Source organism: Diadema antillarum, unplaced genomic scaffold (genome assembly GCF_040938485.1).
Source record: "Diadema antillarum isolate AM-2024a unplaced genomic scaffold, OU_Dant_1.0 seq00000819_RagTag, whole genome shotgun sequence".
NCBI lineage: Eukaryota > Metazoa > Echinodermata > Echinoidea > Diadematoida > Diadematidae > Diadema > Diadema antillarum.
The window spans coordinates 580,218-597,331 of NW_027271696.1; the positions used below are offsets into that span (position 1 = coordinate 580,218).

A 17,114-nucleotide genomic window follows, 5' to 3' on the forward strand; every position below is an offset into this window, starting at 1 on the left:
CCTTAAAAAAAAAAAAAAAAGTTTCGTTATTTGCTCGTCTTGTGTTTCCTGCTGGCGCATTCACTATTGTCATACTTGAAAATCGAAAAAAATGCAATGTATACTTTAATATTTGATATGCAAAACAAAATGAAATATCTCATTATGTCGGCATAATGATCGGATCGTTTGACGGTCTTGTTGTACTCCATGGAAAGCTTGGAAAAGAGCATATTATTTAATACAAACAAAAATATTTGCATTACTATACCCAAAAATGCTCATGATATTCCGCCATCCATTCCGCCAGCTCATTGACCAATGATTTGTTGTTGTTGTTGTTGTTGTGCTTTGATGTTTGTTTGTTTGTTTATTTGTTTGTTTGTTTGGCTGGTTGGTTGGTTCCATGTGAACCTATAATAATTATGTATATAGTAATGAAGGTGTTGCTATGATACTGAATTCATTTGAACGTAGATTGGCAAGTATCAGACAAGACATGGTCACGTTATAAACAACCATGGGATCGGTATGGATTTGGAATGTCACCATAAGCATTGAAGTGTTCACGGCATAAGCGCAAAGAAAGTATGCAAATCTTTCGATGAAAAGTAATTTGATTTAGCAGCAATTGCTGAATGTGTTGTTCCTGTTAAAACAAATACAAGAGTAATGGCGATTGTTCATTGTTTTTGCTTATTTCGGGATATTCAACGAAAACACGAAATTTAGTATGAAATAACGATGGATGATTGCAAGTACTATATAAGTGTGTAGTTAATGAAATAAATCAGCGCTCTTGCTCAATGCATCAAAGTACTCACAAAATATCTACCTAAAGGTAGTTTATAGGATTTGTAGACTCTTAAACTGTACCATAATACTATGTCAAAAAAATACAACCGGACTTTCTGCAACGACAACTTTAGAAATGTAACATAATATCGCGTAACATAGGTGTTATAAATAGAGTGAAATTTCATATTCAACAAAAAACATTACTTATGTTATATTCGTCGTTAAAGGGATCGTACAGTTTTGGTTGAGACCTAATTTCGGGTTTCTAACATTTTTGGTGAAATATGAAAGAGCATGTAATTCTATGAGGAATTCAACGTTTATTTGATGAAAATTGGTTTTGAAAAGGCTGAGATATCAAAAAAAAAAGCGATTCTAATAAAGTGTGGGACCCAAACTTTATTACGATCGCTTTGTTTTACTTTGTTTTTGGATGTTTCAAGTCATTCCAAACCCGATTTTCATCAAACAAACTTTGAATTCCTCTTAAAATGGTATGCTCTGTACTATATCATAAGTGTTTTCTTGGTATCTCGCAAAAAGTTAAAAGCACAATTTTCATCTCCACCAATACTGTACCATCCCTTTAATATTGCCTCATTTGAACTATGGAGTTTTAGTTTGGGGCAACACGCATCAGAATTTACGTGAAAGAGTGTCCCTCTTGCGAAAGAAAGCCCTCCGCGTTATATGCCATTCCCCTGTTAATACGTTCTCATACAAATACGTTGTTTGCCTCTTAGCTAACAAGCTCTTAAAGATTAAAAATCTGTTTCAGTATAATTTATGGCAATTTATGTACAAATATAGCAACAATTTGCTTCCGTCCATTTTTGATTCTATGTTCCTAAAAAATCAGTCATTTCATGAATATCCCACAAGGCGTTCCAATGAATTTCATTTACCCCTTTTACGAACGATCCTTGCTAAAAACACACTTATACAGGCCCAAATTATTGGAATTCTTTGAATCATGATATAAAATCGCCCCATCCATATATTCTTTCAGGAGGAGACTGAAGTCCTTTCTATTGCAATCGTATGACTATGCACCACTGAACTATAACCATTTGGTCTTCTTTCTCACATACTGACTTACTCACTTTTTCTCCTCTTTGTAGAATAGATTGTAATCTTTGGATGTCTGTTGTCATCTATGCTATTGCTCAAAGTGTCAAAGAGTTGAATTTTCATCTGTTACTCCTGTTGATACGTTCCTCTATTTCATTGTCTTTCTCTTTTCGGGCATTACAATATCACGAGTTTTTTTTTCACAACTATCATCTCTTTCTCTTGGCATGCTTCTGCCGAAGATCGCTGTCTCCGTTGTGCGTTTTTGTTTGCTATTTTGTCTTCTGTCTGTTAGTCTTGTCCAATCCGTTTTGTCCCGTACAGCCTTTTCTTCAGTAGTTGTTTTGCTGTCTAGTCTTGTTTCATGCTTGTTCGCGTTTGTTAGTCTTGTCCATTCCGTTTTGTCCCGTACAGCCTTTTCTTCAGCAGTTGCTTTGTTGTCTAGTCTTGTTTCATGTTTGTTCGCGTCTATAGATTATAATATTATGAAAGTAAGTGTATTCATCTGTGAATCTAATTCTTAGTGGGCTTCCAGATTTCTTCCTCTTCTTCCTCCTTTCCTTTTGTATTTATGATGCTCCAATTAATCTTCCCATCGATGTTTTTTTTTTTCCAGAGGGGCCCACATTCTACAAGCTCTGTCTTTTTAGTGGTCTCTCCATTTTTCGCACTTTAAGCAAGGTTATACATGTACTTCATTCCGACCACTTCTGGGGTTTTTTCTACAATGCATAATTACTATATTAAGGTCCTCAATTATTGTACAGTCTTTTCATTGCATAATGTTCTGTTTACCTTATTCTCTGTTGTCAAAAGAAGTGTAATATAATTATATGCTTTGTTGAAAAATGAAATAAACTTTGAATTGAATTGAATTGAATTGAATTGAATTGAATTGAATAGTGAATCATTAAGATGTAATTTCATGATATCAAACTATGTCACATAGAAATGAAGATCTCTGTAAAGCATGTCAAAAGTCATTTCCCTCCAAGTCTTGTAAGGAAATGCGTTGCCCATTGTGTTCCCACCTTACAAATATAAAGTTGTTCATTGTGTTCTCGCACAAAAAAAAAGTGTCTTTCGAAAAAGTTAATGCTTGTTTCTTTTTATTTTCAAATAACAAAATAAAATTGAATAATTATATATCATCAGGAAGAAGATTTCCGAGTTTTGCAAACGTTGGTAAAGTGTAAAAATGAATGATTAAAGAAAGATATCAAACTATTAAACTGTAAGTTATTACCTTCATCTTACAGAAACCCTTGGTGTATGCATCAATGATTTAGGTAGGGTTCCCCCCCCCCCCCTCTCTCTCTCTTCCTCTTCCTCTTCCTCTTCTCCCTATTTTCTGTTCCCTTTTTTCACACTTTTGCTTTCTTCTTTTTTCCTTTTCCCGATTTCCCCAGTCTCCCACACTCTTTTGTAGTTGTAAGCTTTTCACCCCCTTATTTCCCCCTTCCCTTAGAGGTACCCTCATGATACAAGCATCGTCTTTTGAGTGGGTACCTCCACTTTTTTCACAGAGTGATAAATACGATTGTATGTTTCTTTTTTTGTACTGACCATGTAGACATGGACATGTTGTTATCCCTGGCTGGCTATGTAATATCCTCAACGACACGCATGTCAGATTTATCAAATTTCTTTGTACATTCTGTTGATAAAAAGTGAAAATAAAGTTTGAATTTGAATTTGAATATGAATTAACTCATGGAAGACCGGATTGAGCTCTTTCTCCTTTACGGCTTTCTATTTGTGTAATTATTGTGAAAGTTTTCAATGCGGAAAGTCCAATCGTAATCTGTTTTTGAGACAAACTGTATATGTGGGTTAACATATGGGAACAGCAAAGACTATGTATGAATAAAACCGTTTAATTTTTACAGTGTTTGAACAATTAACCGAAGCTCATGAGAAGAAATATTAACTGGTATAAGCCACTTAGTAATTAGGTCACGTGCACATTGATTAAAAAAAAAAATGACATTTCTTTTTTCTCAGTTGCAATGGTCGGGCACTTCACCCGTTTTCAATGCGACATTTTTATAGGCCTTATGCATAAGCTTGGAATTCATGTCCAGAGAATGAACTTTCGCGTCGGATATAGAGCAGGTAACCAGAATGGTCCGTCAGTTAACATTTGGGAAAGCTATTCATTTATTGTTTTGCATTGAATGCATGCATGAACAAACTTTTCTTGTAATATTGCCGAATTCTATAGGCTTTAATCGACACCTTGTCGCTGTCAGATGTATGAATAATGCTGGGAAGCACTATTTATAAGGATTCATTATATGAATAATCATTACATTGCAGACGCTTAATTAGTGCATTTAAAAGTCAACATATTGGGTGCCTCTCCTGATAGTATACAAATTACCTTTTTTCTTCTCTTGCGTAAAGTGAAACTATGAATAGGCTCATAAATTGACCTCCGCTATAATACATTTATGGAGAGGATATAAATCAACACAATTACAAAGAAACAGAAAACAAACAAAAAGCTATAACGCATGGATATGACGCATAAAGAGGAAGGCGAGTATTTACATGTGTATGGAACTGAATTATGGTCTCAATGTGAGCTGCAGTTTCATAGTTCTGATAGTGATGATAATGATGTCACAGAACGCAAATAATAAATTAGCAAACAAGCTCACCAATAAGATACAATCATTCCATTCTCTATCACAGAGATTCCACAAATTACGGATTTTTTCCCTCATCACATTCACTCGGTGGAAGGCAGTCTAAAATTAAAGTGTTTAACGCTTCAGAATATTGATTAAAATTCATAGATTTTTTTTTTTGTTAGGAGGCAACTATCATTAACATGATCAAACCAAAAAGTTCTCCATTCACTGTTTTTCCCTGTAGATCATTACATGATAATTATCTAAATTGCAAATGGAAGCCAGGCTCTGAATGAATTATTGTTACAATTTTGTTTCAGCAAATTTACGTTGGGCAATCCATTTGAAACTTGTCCTGTAATGTTGTTAGAAAGAAGTATTTTCATGAATATTTACATCATGAATATTACGTGGTATACTGTATAGGTAAATTGGACTGTACAGTTGGATAAGCTGCAGTATCGACAATTGCAGTTCCATTCAGATTGCATTGATTTCACCAAAACTTTGAAAGATTGATATCTTATGAACGGATTGTCTGATTTCCTCAAATTTACAAATGTGTACTTCTTGCATTTTCTGCATTTGAGATGATTACTAACCTCGAAATCATCCTCACAATGACGTCGGATTGATGGGCAATGCGCCCTCTGCGTCAGGAGATGACTATTCACTTCAGGTTGGTGTCACGCCGTGTTGTTGATGCTCTCTATGCCCGTTATGCATAATGTAAAACAGATTATCTAACCAATAGGTTCAAGAGAATGGAGTCACAACCGTCTCATTTCCTTTGCTAGATGTTCGATGCCGCCGCTTAAAAATACTTGAAGCATGTGCCAAACAGGATCTGCCACGCAGATAATAATGAAGACAATTGACTCGTGTCTCATTGCATAATCACCAGCCACTTTCTGAGGAAGATATGTCTTTGTGATGGTAATTACTTTTCGCTATCCCTTCTTATAAAAGGTATAGGTGGTACAGACACGAGGATGCGCGAATAGAAATTGCGCAAAAGAATGCTGAAATAAACATGAAAATTACTCGACTGGGCATACCCGGGCACTAATCTGATATATCTATCAATAAAGAATTATACTTGAAGATTATTCCATATTAGTTTTATTTGTGGAAATTAAGTGAAAAAGTGATAAACCGGCTATCCAGGATGATACAGTTTTAAACATTTTCACATGATACAGCTCTGATTTACACTTTTGCACAAATTTCTTGACGGGCTTGACTTTTGTTTTTCATGCTTTATCATTAAGTGAAATTTCATTTCATTTAATAGATAAATAAGCAAAATATGGCCAACATTATGTTAACGTTCAAAATGAATCTTCGATTGCTCAGCAAGACGGCGGCGTCGAACATCGATCATCAAAGGCACAAATGCACCTGTTAAATTCTTTTGTACATCAATAGAAATCTGACAACTGTTTGAATTATTACAGCCAGTTGGAACTCCATCTCTTAAACCTCCTTGATCTAACCATGGACCTAATATACATGGACTGTTCACGGCAGTCTTTCTTTGATGTAATGATCGTCGCCGACACATGATTATGTCATAATATGTGCATCTTAATGAGTACATTCAGGTGTCTGGACAATAACGATTGTGTGATCATGTATCGTCACTAACAAATGAATCATTTAGCTCATTTCAGTCTTGTTTCGCTGATGTGCCTTTTTCAGAATGAAATGTCTTTGAATAAATACAGATGATGAGGAGCAGCAAACCTGTGATCATGACAAATTTTGTGTCAAAAGATGGGTAATTGCTGATTCGCACATTGGCGCACACGCATAAGACCTTGCCTAATGGCAAGATATACCTGTTCTCTACCATTACCGTCCCTTTTTGCTCTGGAATAAGCTGCGGAAAAGTGAAATATTGAGATCACAAATGACAATCATTTTGCCAAACTGTTCGCTTTCTTTTAAAAACTGACTGCTCCTCCCAAGCGAAATTGTTTGAGGTATGATTTTCTAACATATTTTACAACTACGCACTCACTTTACTTGATTTTTGTGAGTTAATTTCTTCTGCGCATATAGTTTTAGATTTCTCGAATCTCCGTCTTGTTCTTCTCCCGGCTTGCTGGCGGTGACGATCATGGGATCAAAGCAGTGAAGCATGCTAAAAATGTCTTTGTGGCGCTTTTGAGATGTACAGGTGCATGAATTATTTAACGATACGATGAACGTCCTTGTGTATTAGGTCCATGGTTCGAGAGATGGAGTTACAACTGACTATAATTATTCAATCAGCTGTCAGTTTTCTATGGATGGACAAACGAATTCCACAGGTGCATTTGTGCCTTTGATGTTCGATGCTTGAAGCCGCCATCTTTCTGAGCAATCTGAAGATTCATTTTTAACGCTAACATGATATCGGGTATATGCTGCTCGTTTATATATCAAATGCAATGAAATTTCACCTAATGATAAAGCATATAAAACAAAAGTCAATTCCGTTCGAAAATATGTGCAAAAGTGTAAATCTGAGCTGTATTTTGTGAAAGTGTTTGAAATTTTACCCTCATGGAAAGCCGGTTTTATCACTTTTCTCCTTATTTCCGCCAAATGAAACTAATATGGTATCATCTTCAAGTATAGCTCTTTATAAATTAATATGTCAGATTAGCGTACAGACACGTACAGTCGAGTAATTTTGATATCTATTTCAGCAATATTTTAGCAATTTCTATTCGCGCACCCCCGTGCCTTTACCATTGTCTACCGCCCATCGTTTGTAAGTAGGGATAGCGAAAAGTAATTACCATCATAAAGACATATCTTCCATTGAGAGTGACGAGTCATGATGCAATGCCACATGAATCAATTGTCTTCCTATCTGTGAGACAGCTCCAGTTTGACACATACTTCAAATATTTTTGAGTGGCGGCTTCGAGCATGGGATCAAAGCGAATAAGACTGTTGTGACTCCATTTCTCGAACCTCCTTGATCTAACCGAGGCTACATCGAAACAAGTCACTGTATGAAATACCTATATAGCAGTTTGTTGTTCAAGAAGTAGAAGTGGATTTTGTTTTACCACACTTTTGCATGATTTTTTTTTCAAGGCAAGGTAACTTCTGCTCCTCAGGAGCCAGGCTACAACATGATAATAATGATAATAATAATAATAATAATAATAATAATAATAATAATAATAATAATAATAATAATAATAATAATAAATGTATTCATATAGCAAGATGTGGACTAACACAAAACTGCACCAACATTGCGTTGAAGTAAATTGAATGGGATCAAATCAAATTGATTTGATCCCATTCAATTATCATTATCATTATTGTTATTATTATTATTATTATCACTATTATTATCATCATTATTATGACCTATCATCATCATCATCATCATTATCGTTGTTATCATGGTAATTTCTATCACTATTGTTGTGAAGTTGAGGTAGCTCCATTCTTTTTGCTATAGGAAATTATGTTACCTCAGAAATGGTGATTATTGCACTCTTTTACGCGTTATACATCAGCTGTGTTATAATTTTGTTTTAGTGTGTTTGCAATGGACATCTGCTTCACTTTTGCATAACAATGCATGTAGGACCTATACTTCCTGTTTATAAACTTGAGCTTAAGTCTATTGATTAATAATCCCCCTCTTAGATTGGACTTGAAACGACAACCTTCTTTGATTAAACAGCAAAAATAGATAGATAGATAGATAGATAGATAGATAGATAGATAGATATGTAACGCGACCGTTATTTATGTTCGTATCAGGGATAGCTCTTCTTACAAGACACGTCACTCCACAATTAGGAATCGATTGAACACCAATTTAACTCATGAATGTGGTTTAATACATAGAGTAATGATAATGGAGCCAGTAAGCAATTACAAGCTTTTCTTATAACATCACAACATACATTAAGAAACTTCTCGTATCACCGGCATGTCGAACTATACTAAGCTCATAGTGTACTAGTGTATAAAACACAGTTTTGGCCACTTCACAGGCCTCTAGCGGTTCATGTGTCAAGTTTAAATGCTCAGAATCGTGAACGTGCATTTGTTTGTGCACTTTAACTTAATATTTCATCCATTGAGGGTACTACAGGATCATTTTATACACAAATTTTGGGTGACATATAACATGACAGAAATCAATATCCGATATTTCCATGCAGAGGATTATTACAGTCCTTTGGAACTCTTTTTCCTGTTCTTACACAATACCGTCAGGTCCCAAATGTGTTTGACTACTCCCACAACATACAATCCATATACTACAAGAATCGCATAAGAGGGATATGACATTAACCTCACTCGTCTACATTTATATACATTATACTACACATTTGCATAGTACAACAGGGCTCATACACAATAATCAGTGATCATGTAATATAATTATAAGGCACATATGACTCACATTCTCATAGAGAGTCCTCCACAGTCCACGCGGCAGATTTCTATACTATCGCCGATGACTAGTGTCAAACATAAAGCTCTCCTCACCGCGGGACCGGTTCAGTGTTGGGGATCCAATGACACGAGATTCACGCGACTGGTGGCACTCTGCGACCATACACCAATGCACTTTCACTTGGGTTGATTAGCTCCGGTAAACAGTACAAACACAGTCATAGCCATCCATAAAGCAGATACTTTCCATTTCCATTAACTGCGATTCCGAAGTAGGACACAATTTCCAACGTACAGCAAGCAGGATACAAATGGTGAAGACAATATAACGTGATATGCCCACATATCTTTCACACATATGATGATTAGGGACGAGTATAGCGAAAGAGAGCAATGTGATTTTCTAGTCTCAGGTCTGAAGGGCGTTTATATACAAGCGATGTCGTCCGAGGTAGTTTCTCCTTCCTTCGCCAGTTCACAAACCAAGCAGGTCGGTAATCACAAATGAACCACCAGAAACTATACAGTACAGATATAATAATGACATATTTACAGGTCGAAGCCACTAGTTAGACTCCTTTCAAACAGAACCACCCCACGTTTCTTGCACTGACATGCTGCCTAACTGGTACCAGAATTGAGAGAGAGAGAGTCTCGATATTTTACATCTGCTATATATTCTCCAGCCCCAGTGGTCCCCATCCCCTTTCCCCCCTAAATTTTCCAAGAAAGACATAAAAGATAACAACACAGCACTCTGCACTGCCCTCCACCAGTAGAGCGATGACCACAAAGATAAACAGGAAGGAAGATAAGAGACAGGGGGCTTTAACCACAGCTCAGGCAGGGGATGGGGAGAGGGCTAGTCCTACTGCTACGAAAACAAATCATTAGTGTTTTAAATGGATGTAACACTGCTGAACTACAAAATATGCTCACTTATATACACTATGTACAACAATGTTGCAAGAAATTTCATAGAGAGGTCTACAAGAGCAAGTATAGAAATATATTGTATGCATGCTGCTGCATTGGCTGTCTGATCAGAATTGTATCGGTATTTCCAACACTAACTTATCTATCGACAGACTTATTTTCTCAAACAATGTGAATGCAAAGGGGACATACTCCTTGGAGGGCACAACCATATATAACCCTTCTTTATTGCTGTGTTACAGATAGATAGATAGATAGATGGATGGATAGATAGATAGATAGAGATGGTGAAAGACAGGGAGAGAGGGGCAGGGGATCGGGGAATAAGAGAGGTAAAGAGGATCATAATATTGGCAAGTGGTGAGATAACAGTCCGAGTATGAGTATTTACGTATGTCATCAATACTGAGTGCTGATGATTCTTTTCCGACATAATGTGTAAAATGGCGGCGGCGGGGGGGGGGGGGGGACGTTCCACCACCCCAAAATGAAGACAGAGAGAAGTGAAATGTAAGTATTCTATCTGGATCTTATATCCTGACATAATATCGTGGAATTGTTAAAATGAATGTAAATTTTTACACGGTCAACTGGGCTTTCAACTCTGAGGGTGGAACAGAATGTCCGGCTTGGCCAAGAATATAAAGACATTTGTGTTCTATGGTAACTGGAAATGATGGTCATAACACTAACAGGAGCATATATACCCTGAGGAGTGAGGACCAAGATTTGATCACTGTCTTCATAGAAAGCGACCCTTGTTTTACATCCCTGATTACTTTCAATAATCTACCCTGTAGTCTGAACTTGGTCATATTTTAATAACTTGTAGGCCCTGCCTCATTCTCCACTCCTCTCGTTTCTGTTTTTTTGTTTTAAAATAATTACTAGATCTTTGCAACCTCCCATCCACTTTCGCGTCTTCTCGATCTTATCCCACCCGCACAAACTTTTGACCAATCATTGTTCGTTGTCGGCAGGTGTCGAATTATGCCTTTTTCCCAGAATGCACAGCGATATCCACAAGATGTCTGCCTCCATGGGGAACACTGTGTGGGGAACTGAAGGCCGCTGTTCGCATCGGGTTGTCCGAGGTAAATAGAGGGTCTAGCGACATATTTCTGCATTTTTACTAATGGTTTGGGATAACAAGAGTCATGAGTAGCCGATAGGACAAGATAGCCGCTGGCTATTGATGAAAAGCACAACTTTCCACCTCAATTATTAGGTCCGAGGATGGGAATGAGGTTCTCACGAGCCGTGTGGGCAGGATGGGGGCAGCTGCATCGTCTTCCCTCGCATCTGCCGGGCCGCTTCCCCGCTGATCCCGTCACCAGTCGCGTCGGCCCACTGTCCGCTCCTCTGCGTATTGTATTTTTAGGGACACCTCTCGCCGCATGCTTGCTAGACACGGGATATGAACACGGTTTTTTCCCCTGCAGAAACTTACATTTGCACCAATAATGGCAATGCCAATAGGGAGTTTGAGTTCAAATTAAATATTATGCCACTTTCTGGTGTAGATGGTGTAGACCCTAGTAAAAATTAATATTTGTCATGATGCAGAGCAGCCCCATTAAATTGACAGTTTAGGAAAGAGCCATTCATTGTCAGAAATTGAGAAGGCAAGGAAACTGAACAGTAGACACGGTAGAACTGCTAGAAGTAGGGAAGAGGTTATGTCATTTTGAATTTGCATGTCTTCACAAAACAATGTCAAAAGGGCAACCACAAACCTGCAAGCTTAGTCACTTCCAAACTTTCCATGGCATTGTATTGTTCATATCTATCTTTTAAGAATCATAGTTTGCTCAATTAATACAGTACAATCCCCCTCCAATGATTTCAAGTCATCGTTGCTCGATTATTTACAGCAAAACAACAATTTGATGTGAATGACATACATGAGTCTTGCTTTATAATTTCATTTCAACTATTCAAGTAATGATATTTCATTAATATTTGAGTGCACATAAATGGGAGACATGCAGGGTGATGACAGCAGAAGCATCACATTCACTTCATTCTACCACTGCACCAGCTTATCAAATATCGTTGGTTGTGAGTAATCAGGGCCGGCGCAATGTTTTCAAAAGTGTGGGGCCCACTTCCAGGTTTCTTCAGCTGACAAGCAAAAAAAAGAAAAGAAAAAAAGGTCCTCAGCTCATTCTGTCTCCCCTCCCATTTCCGGGTGTTTTCACCTGACAAGCAAAAAAAAAAAGGTCTTCAGAGAAAAAACTTACCGCCACCATACTTCAAGATCTCTATCTATTTCTATTTTAGTGCCACTTACGTACTTCCGGGTTGAAAAAAGTGTGGGGGCCCAAAGTAATGACACCTTATGTATTCCTTTGTATGGTGCACAAAAAGTGTGGGGGCCTCAAGCCCCCACGGCCCCCACGGCTGCTCCGGCCTTGGTAATATCACTGTTTTGTGAAAAATGTGAAACTTGGAAGGTCCTGTAATCTCATTTTATGTCCAGTTGAAATGAAACTTCTACTGTTTTGCCTGTTAAATTTGACGTGGACGTGGCGTGGGCTTGCACCTCTAGGTTGGACTAAAAGAAATTGAATTCAGGAAAGAGTTTCTTTTCAGCAATTACTTCCTTGTTGGTTGAAAGTAGATATGGCTGTAGCATTGCTCTTTTAAGCTTTACATGTAGTGGTAACCTTTGGGATCAATCTGATTGAAGTAAACGATTTGTATTAAAGTTGTCTTCTCTCTCTCCCTCTATCTCTCTCTCTCTTCCTTTCTCCCTCCTTTGCCACACAGGTTTTTGAATCATGGAACTTATACATGGTTTTCTGCCTTCTTGAAAACACCTGCAGCAATGAATTGTGGTGTCATCCCAGGTCTTTAAAGCACAGTGTCACCAATCTGAAGTAACCATTTTTGCTTCATTTTTGAGGCAAACTGGAATGGCTGTCAATTTCTGCAATCCGGCGTACGGCATCACTGTTGCTGCCTCCTCGGTGAGTGCGGATGGTTACGAGCCGCAGAACCTACTGAAGCCTGGAATGTTTGGTCTGTGGAAAGGTTTCCTCGCCGAACACTTCATCAAGCCACCGCTGAACATAACCTTTGCCCTTCCATTCGACATCGACATCCACAGCATTGCCATCAACCCCAGTGTGGGTTCTCACCGGTCCAGTGGTATTGAAATATTCTCGGCACGTGTCTTGCAAGGAAGCGATAGTTGTGAGAAGTCTGATAGTAAAACTGGCAACAGTGTAAACTCTGGAAATGCTCGCAACAAAACAGGCAGCTCTGTCGACAGTGCCATATTTACAAATATAGGCAAGGTTTATTGCCAAGACTCTTCACCACACATTATGCAGTTTGTTAACAGGAGATACAGGTCATTGTATGAAGACTCTCTCCCCGTCCCTCCGTGTGGAAATGACGCAGACAATGTGCTGAGGAGGGATCTAAAGTGTGGTCAGGCCTGGCACGTGAATCGAATAAACCATCTTGTGATTCGCATAACTAGAGTGCAGGGAGGGTCGGTTCCTGCCCTGAAAAAGGTTGAAATATGGGGTCAACCCTCGCCATCCTGCGGCAAGATTGTCATTAACAAGATTTTAAGCACTGCGAAGCAGCTCCGTCTACTCGCTGTTCCCAGACAGCCAAACTTTCAATCTCCAAGGGAAACCAGCTCCTCAGAAAAATCTGCTATTGGAAAGCCTCAGAGTGGGCAGTCAGTAGAACGACAAGCATCAAATGCCGTGAATGGCAGCTCACCTGAATGTCCAGAGGAATTTTTCGACCCCATAACCTGCGAGGTGATGGTCATTCCCATACTGCTTCCGTCTGGACACACCGTCGATAAGGACACACTGGATAAGCATAATCGCATCGAAGCGACCTGGGGCCGGCCCCAGAACGATCCATTCACTGGAGTGCCATTTTCGTCTGTCAGCAAACCCATCCCCAACGTCAACCTGAAGGCACGGATCGACAAGTTTCTGCTGTCTGGTGGTGATGCAGTCAAAGGAGTGCCCAGGACAGCAGGGAAGGCTTCCAAGCCAGACCCAGAATTGCATTCGGGAGATCAAATTCAGTCCTCGGTTCTCCTCCATACTAACTTGCCGTCAACATCACAAAATCCTCGGTCAACAGCACAGAATTCTAGGAGTATAAACACGCATACACGTGCCTATAGTATCAAAGAAGATGAAGCATGTGTCACTAGTGAGATGAGGAAAAAGCGGAAACTTGTGGTAGAAACATTTCAGAGTGGCGTGCAATATCCGTTGCTTCACAACAAGAAATCAAAAATTTATGGAACCGACAACATTCCCCCACTGGCTGTGAGCTCAAGCAGTTATGCATCCCTGCCATGTGATAGTAAGTAATACAGGCTCTTTCTCTCCTATTCTTTAATTGCTTCATTCACATGCTGAACCAGTTAATTTTTCTCCTCTTTTATTTTAATTTGATTTTAATCCAGTGATGAAATTGCATGCTATGTACATAGATGTGAGTTCAGTTGCAGTGTCTTTCAGAAAGACAAGTATAAGTCTTTGAATCCTATATCCACTGAAAATAAAAATACAGTTAAACTCGCATAAGTCGATCTTCTCGGGACTGAGCAAAACACATCGACTTAGGCGATTTTCGACTTGTGCGTAAGTCGAAAAAATCGACTTAACAACAGTTACACCACACGTACATTATGCATAAATGTACATGTATGTTGTCTACACTGGAGCCGAGAGCTGGAGAGGTGGTGTGCCGCAGCACGGGTCGCCCGGCAGGGCCGCGGCTAACTTTGCATGGACAGTGCATTAGTATTGGCACAGGTCCGATTACTTTACACCCTTGTTAACCCTTGGGGAAGTGAATATGAACTATATTTGAGCAGTGATTGATTCCAGTTTACCATACCGTGGCTTGAAATGCGTGTAGAGGTGTAATTCTGATGTACCCGTGCCCGTAACTTTCCCCCTACTTTCCGCTTTGAAAACTCAGCAGCTTCATCCATCCACTGCATAGCGCAGACTGCAAACATACACAGACAATACACAGCCCAGTCGCTGTACGTACGTAGCGCTAGCGCGACAGGGCTGGACAAGCGGACCTCCAAACACGAAGCATGCGATCGCTTTGAATTTTGATACTAGTACTTTACACGTAGATCATTTTTTGTCACCTGTCTGGTCGGGCTAGTTCTTATGTAAACAAAAACTGGCGTCTCATGATTTTGACAGTGATTTATTGCACAATAAAATTTTATTCGACTTAGGCACAGTGAATTTAATGGTTTTTCCGTGAAAGTGTTCTTGGAATTTCATCGACTTAGGCGAGTATTCGACTTACAAAATTCGACTTGTGAGTGAATTAATACACGTAAGTCAATGGGGAAAAATCGGGACTTTTTAAAATCATCGACTTGCGCGATTATTTGACATATGCGATGTCGACTTAGGCGAGTTTAACTGTAATTTGGATTTGCAAACCAGATCATTTGAAATATTTGTTTGTTTGTTTGTTTCAATGCTGTCTAAACATTAGATCACAATTCAGAAAGAAAAAGCTAAGCAAAACAAAGACTGGTTGAGGGAAAAGTAAAAGCACTTCATCCAATGTAATTTCCCTCCTCTGTAAGGCAAGCATAAAGGCATCCACTTTCCTTAACATACATACATGTACTGTATATCCCAAACTTGTGCAGGAGCAGAGAGTCATGAGATGCTTGTGTCAAACAGTCTAAATGATGCCCTGGCCTCAACTCTGGCATCTCTTCCGTCATACAGCAAACCAAGCAGTGCTACAAGAGGCAAGTTATTAGCATTTTTGTATCTATTACTGTATTGGTAATATGTGCAGATCCAAGAAATGACATTTTGATAGGCATATTCAGATTGATTTGTATGGGTCATCTCTCTCACGGCCGAGGCATATGGCGAAACATGGTACAGTGGACTCCCACTATAACAAAGTCCTCGGGACTGGCAGTTTTCTTTCGTCATATCGAAATTTCGTTATAACCAAACAAATAAACAATGAAAAACATAGAGCTGATAATTTTGCGACCCGGATTTTTTTTTTTCATTGTAACCAGAATTTCGTTATAACCGTTTTCTTTTTGACGGCAGTGCACTGTAAACATTGGTAGGCTACCTACGGCAAGAACTTTGGAAAGGTGGCATTTTCATGTCAAAGAATAGCCCGTTTACTTTGTGATATCCAAACATGCAAATACAGTCAACTTTGCTTAAGGCAACCTCGCATTATAAGTCGAATAATCGCCTTAGTCAAAGGTCTTTTCATGTCCTCTTCTCTTTATATTCTATTGATTTTAATCCCTCAAGTTGAATTTTCTCTAAGTTGAAGCTATTTCTTCAGTCCAAATAAATTCGACTTAGGCAATTTTGACTGGAAGTGCACAAATTCAAATAGAATTTTTTCATTGGTTACCCATTGAAATGCAGTGATTCCACAGGGAGAATCTAAGCCCAATTTCATAAAGAGTTGAGATATGATAGCAAGTCTTGCTGTAAGGGCAATTGTCATGGTAACGACAAGAATCCAGCTTCCTGATTGGCTAATGCTATGGGAATTTGCCATTCCAGCAAGAGTTGCTATCCTAAATTTAAAAAAACAAAACAAAATGGGGCCCTGATCATTGTCTGTTGGCAATTAATTTCTCATCCTACCTTTCAGTCCAAAAGGGGGCTACCCCATGGATGTTTTATGATTATGTGTCGCAACAATAGTTGATAGAAGATAAAAGGGACTTTTCAGATGGGAAAGATGTCAATAAATGAATCTTGATTCATATATGATTTAGTTTGCCAAGTGTGAATAGGGTATTGCTCAAAAAAATTTACAACCAACCAATTATTGGGTGCTGCCTTTCTGTGTGATAAAGGGGTATGTGAGAGGATGGCCTGAATACATTTCAGTTGTGGTACTCCACAGTTTACCATCTCTGCTTATTCCTTCGACACTGGTTCTTCTTTTTTCCCCCTGCAGGTTTATCTCTCGAAGACCAGTTCACATCATGTGTCAGCTGCAAAACTCCAGTGCAAGACTCTGAGACTGTGTTCTATAAAATGCCATGTGGACATTTAATTTGCAGAAACTGTGTGTCTAACATTCCCAGTGGAATACTTTGTCCAAGGTGCAAGAAGTCGTTCACCAGATCAGAATTGTCAAGAGTGCACAGCAGCTGATGATCAACCTCTAGTTTTTTTGTTTCCATTTCCACAAGTGCCGAAATACTAATAGTGGTTAAACTGTGATATGTAATGCGACTGATGAAAGAAG

The 17,114-nt window shown here is 38.7% G+C and overlaps 1 protein-coding gene across 1 annotated transcript; it reads left to right on the forward strand.

The window, feature by feature from the left end:
- Positions 1 to 10,872: 10,872 nt before the first annotated feature.
- On the forward strand, positions 10,873 to 17,020 carry LOC139739813 (RING finger protein 37-like). The gene is made up of 4 exons (XM_071650406.1): positions 10,873 to 10,936; positions 12,615 to 14,189; positions 15,517 to 15,621; positions 16,821 to 17,020. The coding sequence occupies exons 2-4, from the start codon at positions 12,761 to 12,763 to the stop codon at positions 17,018 to 17,020; spliced, it is 1,734 nt and encodes a 577-aa protein (XP_071506507.1). The 5' UTR covers positions 10,873 to 10,936; positions 12,615 to 12,760.
- The last annotated feature ends 94 nt before the right edge of the window (positions 17,021 to 17,114 follow it).